The sequence below is a fragment of the Schistocerca serialis genome, chromosome 5 (assembly GCF_023864345.2).
Source record: "Schistocerca serialis cubense isolate TAMUIC-IGC-003099 chromosome 5, iqSchSeri2.2, whole genome shotgun sequence".
Classification (NCBI taxonomy): Eukaryota; Metazoa; Arthropoda; class Insecta; order Orthoptera; family Acrididae; genus Schistocerca; species Schistocerca serialis.
Genome location: NC_064642.1, coordinates 491,446,100 through 491,459,280, shown reverse-complemented (window position 1 = coordinate 491,459,280; position 13,181 = coordinate 491,446,100). Strand labels below are relative to the sequence as shown.

Below are 13,181 nucleotides of genomic sequence, written 5' to 3'. Positions count from 1 at the left end.
AAAATCAAATAGGGGTAATGCAGGAGTAGGTTTAATAATGAATAAAAAAATAGGAGTGCGGGTAAGCTACTACAAACAGCATAGTGAATGCATTATTGTGGCCAAGATAGACACGAAGCCCAAGCCTACTACAGTAGTACAAGTTTATATGCCAACTAGCTCTGCAGATGATGAAGAAACTGAAGAAATGTATGATGAAATAAAAGAAATTATTCAGGTAGTGAAGGGAGACGAAAATTTAATATTCATGGGTGGCTGGAATTCGATAGTAGGAAAAGGAAAGGAAGGAAACATAGTAGGTGAATATGGAATGGGGTTAAGGAATGAAAGAGGAAGCCGCCTGGTAGAATTTTGCACAGAGCATAGCTTAATCATAGCTAACACTTGGTTCAAGAATCATAAAAGAAGATTGTATACATGGAAGAAGCCTGGAGATACTGACAGGTTTCAGATAGATTATATAATGGTAAGACAGAGATTTAGGAACCAGGTTTTAAATTGTAAGACCCTTCCCGGGGCAGATGTGGACTCTGACCACAATCTATTGGTTATGACCTGTAGATTAAAACTGAAGAAACTGCAAAAAGGTGGGAATTTAAGGAGATGGGACCTGGATAAACTAAAAGAACCAGAGGTTGTACAGAGATTCAGGGAGAGCATAAGGGAGCAACTGACAGGAATGGGGGAAATAAATACAGTAGAAGAAGAATGGGTAGCTTTGAGGGTGAAGTAGTGAAGGCAGCAGAGGATCAAGTAGGTAAAAAGATGAGGGCTAGTAGAAATCCTTGGGTGACAGAAGAAATATTGAATTTAATTGATGAAAGGAGAAAATATAAAAATGCAGTAAATGAAGCAGGCAAAAAGAAATACAAACGTCTCAAAAATGAGATCGACAGGAAGTGCAAAATGGCTAAGGAGGCACGGCTAGAGGACAAATGTTAGGATGTAGAGGCTCATCTCACTAGGGGTAAGATAGATACTGCCTACAGGAAAATTAAAGAGACCTTTGGAGAAAAGAGAACCACCTGTATGAATATCAAGAGCTCAGATGGAAACCCAGTTCTAAGCAAAGAAGGGAAAGCAGAAAGATGGAAGGATTATACAGAGGGTCTATACAAGGGCAAGGTACTTGAGGGCAATATTATGGAAATGGAAGAGGATGTAGATGAAGATCAAATGGGAGATATGATACTGCGTGAAGAGTTTGACAGAGAACTGAAAGATCTAAGTTGAAACAAGGCCCCTGGAGTAGACAACATTGCATTAGAACTACTGACAGCCTTGGGAGAGCCAGTCCTGACAAAACTCTACAATCTGGTGAGCAAAATGTATGAGACAGGCGAAATACCCTCGGACTTCAAGAAGAATATAATAAATTCAATCCCAAAGAAAGCATGTGTTGAAAGATGTGAAAATTACCGAACTATCGGTTTAATAAGTCACGGCTGCAAAATACTAACGCAAATTCTTTACAGACGAATGGAAAGACTGGTAGAAGCCAACCTCGGGGAAGATCAGTCTGTATTCCGTAGAAATATTGGAACACGTGAGGCAATACTGACCCTACGACTTGTCTTAGAAGCTAGATTAAGGAAAGGCAAACCTACTTTTCTAGCATTTGTAGACTTAGAGAAAGCTTTTGACAATGTTGGTTGGAATACTCTCTTTCAAATTCTGAAGGTGGCAGGGGTAAAATACAGGGAGCGAAAGGCTATTTACAATTTGTACAGAAACCAGATGGCAGTTATAAGAGTCGAGGGGCATGAAAGGGAAGCAGTGGTTGGGAAGGGAGTGAGACAGGGTTGTAGCCTCTCCCCAATGTTATTCAATCTGTATATTGAGCAAGCAATAAAGGAAACAAAAGAAAAATTCGGAGTAGGTATTAAAATCCATGGAGAAGAAATAAAAACTTTAAGGTTCGCCGATGACATTGTAATTCTGTCAGAGACAGCAAAGGACTTGGAAGAGGAATTGAACGGAATGGACAGTGTCTTGAAAGGAGGATATAAGATGAACATCAACAAAAGCAAAACGAGGAGAATGGAATGTAGTCGAGTTAACTCGGGTGATGCTGAGGGAGTTAGATTAAGGAATGAGACACTTAAAGTAGAAAAGGAGTTTTGCTATTTAGGGAGCAAAATAACTGATGATGGTCGAAGTAGAGAGGATATAAAATGTAGACTTGCAATGGCAAGGAAAGCGTTTCTGAAGAAGAGAAATTTGTTAACATCGAGTATAGATTAAAGTGTCAGGAAGTCGTTTCTGAGAGTATTTGTATGGAGTGTAGCCATGTATGGAAGTGAAACATGGACGATAAATAGTTCAGACAAGAAGAGAATAGAAGCTTTCGAAATGTGGTGCTACAGAAGAATGCTGAAGATTAGATGAGTAGATCACATAACTAATGAGGAGGTATTGAACAGAATTGAGGAGAAGGAGAATTTGTGGTACAACTTGACTAGAAGTAGGGACTGGTTGGTAGGACACATTCTGAGGCATCAAGGGATCACCAATGTAGTATTGGAGGGCAGCTTGGAAGGTAAAAATCGTAGAGGGATACCAAGAGATGAATACACAAAGCAGTTTCAGAAGGATGTAGGTTGCAGTAGGTACTTGGAGATGAAGAAGCTTGCACAAGATAGATAGCATGGAGAGCTGCATCAAACCAGTCTCTGGACTGAAGACTACAACAACAACACAAATAAATATTCTCCTCTTGCCATACAACATCGTTTTAGAAATTCTGAATCTTAGTGTGTGCTTTAAAATTCGTTCTTCACCATAAATTAGTTGCAGGCACTTTTCTAGACTTGTCAAAAGTCTTTTGATGTTCTGGACCATAATATTCTGCTCTAAAAAAAGACAAGGAGTAAGGAAGAGCAGCAAATAGCTGGTTGTGTCTGTACCTTAAAAACTGCAGGCAGAAAGTATACTTCACTGAATTCGACACTAACAGGAGAATAAAACATGTAGCAATTTCTTCCTTTCTAGGGAATTATCAATCAAATATGGTGTACTGCAGGGCTGAATCTTAGGTCCATTACTCTTCTTGATTTGTATGGATGATGTTTTTGAATATATGAGCCCACAAAAACTATCCTATTTGTTGATAACTTCAGCATATTTCTTACTGCTTCGATCATAGAAACCCTGCAGTCAGCAGTAGACAGTTCTATGAAAAGACTAACTGCTCTACAACCAAAAACAAACTCGTTGTAAATACTGAAAAAAACTATATGTGTCAATTTTGATTTATTTCCTCCATCTAATCAAACTGTATTCTAGCCTGATTGAAAAATGATCCGCAGAAAATGTAAGTGTCACAAAATTTTTGGGTCTGTGGGTTCAGCAAAAAAGTGGGACTCACATATAAATAACTCATCTAGGAAATTTTAACCTGTATGCTATGGTCTAAGAATAATAAGGTCTACAACAAGCAAAATAACAGCACTGCAGGCATACTACATGCCGTTCCACCCACTGCTTCTACATGGCAACATGTTTTGGGGATACTCAACTCACAGCATAAAGGTTTTTAATATGCAAAAAAGAGCCCTAAGAATAATTTGTGGCCTTAAATATATGGAGTCCTGTCAATCTCATTTCACTGAACTGGGTGTCCTGAATGTTCCAAGCTTATTCATTTATGAATTAAGATGAATTTTTGGATAAGTAAGTGGTTAATTTCCCCAACTCCCACAAAAAATAAATGTTGTTGTTGTTGTTGTGGTCTTCAGTCCTGAGACTGGTTTGATGCAGCTCTCCATGCTACTCTATCCTGTGCAAGCTTTTTCATCTCCCAGTACCTACTGCAACCTACATCCTTCTGAATCTGCTTAGTGTATTCATCTCTTGGTCTCCCTCTACGATTTTTACTCTCCACGCTGCCCTCCAATACTAAATTGGTGATCCCTTGATGCCTCAGAACATGTCCTACCAACCGATCCCTTCTTCTGGTCAAGTTGTGCCACAAACTTCTCTTCTCCCCAATCCTATTCAATACTTCCTCATTAGTTATGTGATCTACCCATCTAATCTTCAGCATTCTTCTGTAGCACCACATTTCGAAAGCTTCTATTCTCTTCTTGTCCAAACTATTTATCGTCCATGTTTCACTTCCATACATGGCTACACTCCATACGAATACTTTCAGAAATGACTTCCTGACACTTAAATCAATACTGGATGTTAACAAATTTCTCTTCTTCAGAAACGCTTTCCTTGCCATTGCCAGCCTACATTTTATATCCTCTCTACTTCGACCATCATCAGTTATTTTGCTCCCAAAATAGCAAAACTCCTTTACTACTTTAAGTGTCTCATTTCCTAATCTAATTCCCTCAGCATCACCCGACTTAATTAGACTACATTCCATTATCCTTGTTTTGCTTTTGTTGATGTTCATCTTATATCCTCCTTTCAAGACACTGTCCATTCCGTTCAACTGCTCTTCCAAGTCCTTTGCTGTCTCTGACAGAATTACAATGTCATCGGCGAACCTCAAAGTTTTTATTTCTTCTCCATGAATTTTAATACCTACTCCGAATTTTTCTTTTGTTTCCTTTACTGCTTGCTCAATATACAGATTGAACAACATCGGGGAGAGGCTACAACCCTGTCTTACTCCCTTCCCAACCACTGCTTCCCTTTCATGTCCCTCGACTCTTATAACTGCCATCTGGTTTCTGTACAAATTGTAAATAGCCTTTCGCTCCCTGTATTTTACCCCTTGAAAATAGGCCTTGAAAATAGGCAAACTAATACAGAACCAAAAATATATACAACTACTGCACAGAGGGAAATCAAATATACATAAGAAATATTACAAGACAACACACTAGTAGAGGAGCAGAAACACTGGTGTAATGTTACACAATAAGATACCAGAAGAAATAAAAATTGCTACGTAACAAACATTTAAAATTAAACTAAAGGTATTTCTAATAAAGCACTGTTTCTATTTTGTAAGAGAATTTCTGAATATGTAACTAAGAAGTTACTTAGAAATTAAATTGAATGAAAGGTACCTTATTTTAATTTGCCTACTATATGCTAAAACTATGTATTATTGCAACTTTCCTTTGACCTATCCAATGTAGGTTGTACAATTTGTGCTGTTTGATAAAACTAGACCAATAAAAAAAAATCAATCAGTCAATCAATGAAGACATGGATTATACAGTTCAGAATCACACCCTCTTTACTGTATACTTCATTTGTAGTTATTGTTGCTGAAAAATACCTGTGCAAATTTGAATATTAAGTGAATTTCAATGAAAAATGATGATCACAAATTCTTTGTGCATAGAGTAAGCCTATAGTTCATTTGGAGAATTTGCAACCCTTGCTCATCTCTTAGTTAAAGACAAATTTTTTAAAGTGTGCAGCCCTACAGCAGTGACTTTCAACTTCCAGAACATAATGTACAACTATAAAAGAGTCTGCACACAAATGGCCATCTCATAAGGATGCTGGAAGTACGGTATCTCCATCGAGTCCACAGAAGTTTCCTTCCCTCATCCTTCTACCCCAAGATCTCTACTTATCATGGTATAGGCAAGTTATTAAATTTTAATTATTCTCTTTTACACAAAGACTATTCTTTTGTATTAAATTTTATGTCCTTTGCTGATATCATCCTGCCAGTATTTTAAAATGAGCCTGTTTTGGGAAATTTATGAACCTATGAACCTACGTTTCTTGTTTTATTGTGTGCAAAGATGTCAGACCTTCTATGAAACAAACATTATTTGGCTTAAACTGTTGTTATGTTTTCTACCAGCCATGATACATAAACTAAAATAATTTAAGATGGCTTGGGATTGTTTCTTTCACAAGTAGAACATTTTTTTCCATCGTAAATCTTAAGACAGTGTCTTTTCATACGCTGCTAAAGAAGAACACACACACTGACATTGGGCAGCAGAGTAAATGCAATGCAAAGGAGACTGGTATTGTGTTTAAAATTTATAGTAAAAGTAAACTACTTACCATAGCCATTTTATTTACAGATTCTGTGTTGTTATTCAGCTGATCATCATATGTGGAACTATACTGCCATTTTTTCCTTACGTGATTACTTCTCATTATACCTGCACACAAAAATGACTGTTAGAATGTGTCTGATCTTTCCACACACAAAATCTCTCTCTTGTTTCACAAGCATCACTCTATACATTATTAATAAAAATCTGTGTTCCATTTGATATAATGCTTTATATCAGCTTCTTTTTTCACAAACACAGCAAAATTTTTTTCTTTTTCCAATTAAAATTTGTGTTTTCTTAAAATTATAGTCTGTACTCATTATATTGCAGTAGGGTGTAAGCTTTGTGTAATGGACACATTCAAAGGAAATTGTAAACATTAACAATGAAGTCACATAACTAGTTAATGAGTTGTTGTATTTAAGGCATTTGAATAATCACTTGATGAACAGAAAAAGAAATAGTAAAAATTGCCAGAGATTTTCAATACTATGCTTACAATGTGCCTGAAAAAGACTTTTACAGTTGCTGTGCATTACAAGATTTGTGTTACGGCAACAAGATGTAAGACTTTTTACGAGAAACTGAAGGTAGCAGAAAGTGCATTTTGAGAATTACGAAGAAGAATTACGAGAACAAACAAATGGATCAGGGAACATTCTAAAAGCAAAGATGTAGTTACATCTGAAATGAAAAATGAAATAAACAGGACATGTAGCCTGGCAAATGGGTGGTCCACAGACCAAGGAAGTTCTTTGCTGGATACCACAAGACAAGAAAAGACTGAGATAATGAAGTAGTGAGTGATGGAAAGGTAACTTGGAAAAAAGGAAGAAGTAACACGAATTGTGTAACTGAAGACTGTAAGGGATGGAGTAGCCTTTAGGAGACCTTTATATGACAATGGATGTCAAATAGCTGATATTGTTGATCTTTCTGCTGTACATATATTTTTCAAGAATTGAAATAATTGAACCCTATGCCCAATAACTTCACCATTTATTCCAAAATACACTCCTGGAAATGGAAAAAAGAACACATTGACACCGGTGTATCAGACCCACCATACTTGCTCCGGACACTGCGAGAGGGCTGTACAAGCAATGATCACACGCACGGCACAGCGGACACACCAGGAACCGCGGTGTTGGCCATCAAATGGCGCTAGTTGCGCAGCATTTGTGAACCGCCGCCGTCAGTGTCAGCCAGTTTGCCGTGGCATACGGAGCTCCATCGCAGTCTTTAACACTGGTAGCATGCCGCGACAGCGTGGACGTGAACCGTATGTGCAGTTGACGGACTTTGAGCGAGGGCGTATAGTGGGCATGCGGGAGGCCGGGTGGACGTACCGCCGAATTGCTCAACACGTGGGGCGTGAGGTCTCCACAGTACATCGATGTTGTCGCCAGTGGTCGGCGGAAGGTGCACGTGCCCGTCGACTTGGGACCGGACCGCAGCGACGCACGGATGCACGCCAAGACCGTAGGATCCTACGCAGTGCCGTAGGGGACCGCACCGCCACTTCCCAGCAAATTAGGGACACTGTTGCTCCTGGGGTATCGGCGAGGACCATTCGCAACCGTCTCCATGAAGCTGGGCTACGGTCCCGCACACCGTTAGGCCGTCTTCCGCTCACGCCCCAACATCGTGCAGCCTGCCTCCAGTGGTGTCGCGACAGGCGTGAATGGAGGGACGAATGGAGACGTGTCGTCTTCAGCGATGGGAGTCGCTTCTGCCTTGGTGCCAATGATGGTCGTATGCGTGTTTGGCGCCGTGCAGGTGAGCGCCACAATCAGGACCGCATACGACCAAGGCACACAGGGCCAACACCCGGCATCATGGTGTGGGGAGCGATCTCCTACACTGGCCGTACACCACTGGTGATCGTCGAGGAGACACTGAATAGTGCGCGGTACATCCAAACCGAGATCAAACCCATCGTTCTACCATTCCTAGACCGGCAAGGGAACTTGCTGTTCCAACAGGACAATGCACGTCCGCATGTATCCCGTGCCACCCAACGTGCTCTAGAAGGTGTAAGTCAACTACCCTGGCCAGCAAGATCTCCGGATCTGTCCCCCATTGAGCATGTTTTGGACTGGATGAAGCGTCGTCTCACGCGGTCTGCACGTCCAGCACGAACGCTGGTCCAACTGAGGCGCCAGGTGGAAATGGCATGGCAAGCCGTTCCACAGGACTACATCCAGCATCTCTACGATCGTCTCCATGGGAGAATAGCAGCCTGCATTGCTGCGAAAGGTGGATATACACTGTACTAGTGCCGACATTGTGCATGCTCTGTTGCCTGTGTCTATGTGCCTGTGGTTCTGTCAGTGTGATCATGTGATGTATCTGACCCCAGGAATGTGTCAATAAAGTTTCCCCTTCCTGGGACAATGAATTCACGGTGTTCTTATTTCAATTTCCAGGAGTGTATAATTTTGCTTTAACCATCTGAAGAATAAATTTGGCTAAGCAAAGGGAGTAAATGGCATTGCTTAACATATTCTTTTGTGAAGGGAGACTTTTAGGATGTGGAATGAGTCAATATCTAAATTAAAACAGAGAAGCGCCTATGAAAAACTAACTCTGTACAATGTGTTGTCAATATAACTAAATTCAAACAATTAAATTCTGTTTGTGTTTAAATGGTAACCAAAACTTCAAGAAAACTCCTGGCTGGAATGGAAACAAGATAAGAGAAAGGGTATATTGTTACTCACCACACAGCGAAAAAGCCTTCTTCAGAAAAGAAAACATGCACACGTTCATTCATACAAGCAAGCATACCTCACACACAAATGACTGCCATTTCTGACAGAATACAACTGTAACACTGAATGAAAGCAGCAGCCACCAACAGTACCTGCATTTTAATAGCTATCATCCCTTAGACAACAAAAAGGTCCTCCCACATAGGTTGATCACCGAAGGATAGCATATCTGGGATGACAACAATTTCCTTGCTCAGTGTGCTGAGGGTCTCTCCAAGGCCTTCACATGGCAAGCACTATCCCCCAGACCTAGTCCACAAAGAGGTCTCCCATGCCATTTGCCGCCCCCCCCCCCCACCCTCCCCTCATTTCCAAGATGGCCTCCTCATCGTCCAGTACCACCCCAGACTGGAACAACTGAACTGCATCTGTCACCAGAGCTTTGATTATCTGTCATCATCATACCCTGAAATGAGGGGCATTCCACCAACTATGCCTCCCAACTCCCCTAATGTGGTGTTCTATCACCCACCCAACCTTCACAACATCCATTACAACCCTTGCCACAGAGATCACATTCCTGTGGAAGACCCAGGTGCAGGACCTGCCCATTCTATCCACCCAACACTACCTATTCTAGTCCTCTCACAGGCTTATCCTACACCATCACTGACAAGACTATTGTGAAAGCAGCCATGTCATATATCAGCTCTGTTGCAGTCATTCCACAGCTTTGTATACTGGTACGATTACCAACCTGCTGTTCACCAGGATGAACAAGCACCACCAAACTGTGGCCCAGAGCAAAGTAGACCACCCTTGGGCGCAACATGTGGCTACACATTACACACTTGATTTCAATAGCTACTTCGCACCCTGAGGCATCTGGATCCCCCCTTCCATCACCAGTTTTTCTGAACTGCACAGATGGGAATTATTCTTACAACACATTCTCCATTTACGAAATTATCCCGGCAGCAACCTATGATAACCTACTGCCCCACACTCTCCACAGAACATTTTCTGCTTCCACTGTCCTGTCACCTCCACCATATTCACGTACACTCACCCTCACTGCATGCACCTTCTGCCAATGCATCCGTCTGCCTTCCCTCTTCCCTGCTCCACTCCTTTTCCGCTCCCCACCTTCTGGCCCAACAGCCTCCCAACACAGCGCCTGGCAACTCTTCATGCCTCCATCTAGTTCCTTCATGTTCTGCCAGACAGCACTTTTCTCACTCCTACCCATACCTTGTTATCCCTTCCCCTTCCCTGCTCCCTCTAGATTGCTGCTTTTGTTCCACATGACAACTGAGTTCCAGTCTGAGCTACCAGAGATGGTGGTAATGAATGTGTATGAGTGTGTGTGTGTGTGTGTGTGTGTGTGTGTGTGTGTGTGTGTGTGTGTTTTTTCCTTTTTCCAAGAAGACATTGGTCAAAAGCTAAATCATAATACTCTTTTCATTGTGCCTGTCTGCAACTCAACGTATCATCTTTGTAGTTAATAGTAATGTGTTCTTTTCTTTGTATTGTTAAAATTTAAATAAATGTAGCAGAGTTGTTGCACTGACAAAAAACAGCTGCTTTCCTAGTTTTATTATGTAGCTGCTGTTTTTTTACTATAAGCATAATATTTACGACACAAATATCAAAGAAAACAGTTAGCTAGTAAACTGCAGAACACTTCCAGGACAGATGTGGACTCTGACCATTATTTATTGGTTATCAACACCTTCCCAAGGTTGAAGAAATTGTAGGTAGAAAATCAAGGAGATGGGACCTACATGGATACAAAAAACCAGATGTCACAGAGTTTCAATAGGAGCATTAGGCAACAACTGACTGAAATAGGAGAAAGGAATACAATACAGTATGAATGGTTCGCTTTAAGAGATGAAACAGTGAAGGCAGTAGAGGATCAAATACACAAAAAGACAAGGCCCTATAGAAATCCTTAGATAATATAATATGTACTGAATTTAACTGATAAAAGAAGAAAGTATAAAAATGAACTACACAAAATGGAATACAGATGTCTAAAGCAGGTATGGCTAAAGGACTAATGCTAGGCACTGGAAGCACGAATGACTAAGGGAAAGATGGATGCCACCCATACGAAAATTAAAGAAATTTTAAGGGAAAAGATAAATAGCTGTATGAATATCAAGAGCACAGATACACTAAACAAAGAAGAGAAAGCTGAAGGGCAGAACGAATATACAGAATGGATGGCTATGCAAGGGCAATGAGGTTGAAGGAAATACTAAATAGAAACAGTACAGGAATTAAATGAAGATGACACAGGAGATATGAATACTGTGAGAAGAATTTAACAGAGCAATGAAAGACCTAAGTGAAAAAAAGACCTCAAGAGCAGATGACGGACACTCAGAATCATTGAGATCACTGGCAGAGCCAGCCATTACAAAACTATTCCATTTGGTGTCCAAGACAGAGACGAGATACTCGCCAATGTTGAGATGAATATAATAATTCCAGTTCCAAAGAAGGTAGGAGTAAATATTGCCAAACCTCAGAGGGTACAATATTTACACATAGTTAAAATCGGGTTTTTATACTTTTGAAGTCAGATGTGTGAAGTTTTCTGTACCCTCGTCATCTAACATAAATAAGTAATCGTGCCATTTTTTAATGTTTTAATAGTGTACTGGTCCACATTTTGCATATATTATGTGTTAGTACATATATCTGACTGTGTTCTATTATTATTCTTTTTAAGGTAATCCTTCAGTAGCATGTGGCAGTTGGCATCTGCCAGCAAATGTCTCTGTGTCACAACATGTACATCAAGGGGCTTCCATCACTGCATGGATGCTGAAGAAGGGTGCCAAAAAGGCAATGTTGAACTTCTTAAACAATGTATAGAAAAAAATTTCTGTAAAATATCTGCGGTTGAGTTCAGTTGTACTGAGATAGCATTTCATGCAACAAGTGTACATTGTTAAAGAATTTAGTGAAAGTTTGCTGGAAGTAGTTAATCTGGTTAATGCATTACAACAGATAATATTTCAAAAATAATTTTCCGTGATTACCCCACCTAGTGGAACCCTGTCATATGTACTCCACCAAGGTAAAGGAGTTTGTTTTCTCAGACCACTCCATGTTAACAGTAAAGTTAAGACATTTTATAAAAGGGGATGAGAGCAAGGCTGGACAAAAGTTAACAAAATCTAATACCTTAATATTAACAAAACACAATCTCATAAAACTAACACACCAGTTGAGCATAACAAACTGGGACAAATTATTTCAAAACTGTGATTCCAGTGCCCAAACAGTTTATGAAACATTCCACAATTACTTAACAGGTATTTTAAAAGCCCATCTTGTTCAAAAGAAATCCCATAAAACAAGAAAAGGTAAATTTTGGTACACCAAAGAACTGGAGAATCTAAAAAATAAGCTACTGCTGTTGAAGCGCCTTGCCAAAGTAAACAATTCTAATGAAATTAAGGATCTCGAAAAAATCACTAAGAAACTGTATAAGAAAGAGTTGCAATTAGCGAAACTAAGATACAACACAAATTTCATAAAAAATAGTAAAAACCAATGCAAAACAGCCTGGTCAGTAATTAATACTGTTAAAGGTGAAGTCAGAAACTTCGACAAGACAGTCCCAATACCAGCAGATACATTCAATAAATATTTTGTAAGCTGTGCTGATGATATCAAAAAGCTGATCAGTAAACCCAATGTAACATGTATAGATTATCTGAAGAGAGCAAACCTAAATCATAATAGGGCCGGATCATCATTGAAACACTTCAAAGAGGTATGCCAACATGAAGTTCTTAAAATAGTCAAAGAAATGAAAAATTCATACAGTACAGATATTTTTAATATGTCAAACAATATATTGAAAGAAATCATACATTACATTGCAGCACCATTAACATATTCTATAAACCTGTGTCTCATAGAAGGGTTTTTTCCTGATCCTCTCAAACTATCCAAGGTAACTCCAGTCTTTAAGAAGGGTGTCAAATCAGATCCTGCAAACTACAGACCAATTTCACTAATTCCAGTACTAGGAAAAGTCTTTGAAGGCATAATATATAAGCAGATGTATGAGTACCTAGAACTAAATGGTATATTAAGTGCATCACAGTTTGGTTACAGAAAAGGAAGGTCAGCTATACATGCCATAGAGCTCTTAGTCAGAGACATTCTAGAAGCATTTGAGGACCATTCGCACGCACAGGTAACCTTATGTGATCTGAGCAAAGCTTTTGACTGTGTTGACCACTCACTTCTGCTCTCTAAACTTGAGTACTATGGAATATGTGATAAAAGTTTAAAACTCATCAAATCATACCTCAATAAAAGGAACCAGGTGGTGAGTTCAGGAAGTCATCTGTCAAACATACTCGAGGTTCAACATGGAGTGCCACAGGGATCTAAATTGGGACCACTTCTTTTCCTTGTACACATAAATGACTTACCAGGAAATATAGATGTA

General features: G+C 39.8%; 1 protein-coding gene across 2 annotated transcripts in view; it reads right to left on the bottom strand.

Moving 5' to 3' along the window:
- LOC126480784 (uncharacterized) overlaps positions 1 to 13,181 on the bottom strand; it is a 351,871-nt gene that overhangs the window by 120,546 nt on the left and 218,144 nt on the right. For both annotated transcript variants that reach the window (XM_050104096.1, XM_050104095.1), the window contains exon 7: positions 5,992 to 6,092. In XM_050104096.1, coding sequence (XP_049960053.1) covers positions 5,992 to 6,092 — 101 coding nt within the window. The remainder of the gene's footprint in view (positions 1 to 5,991; positions 6,093 to 13,181) is intronic.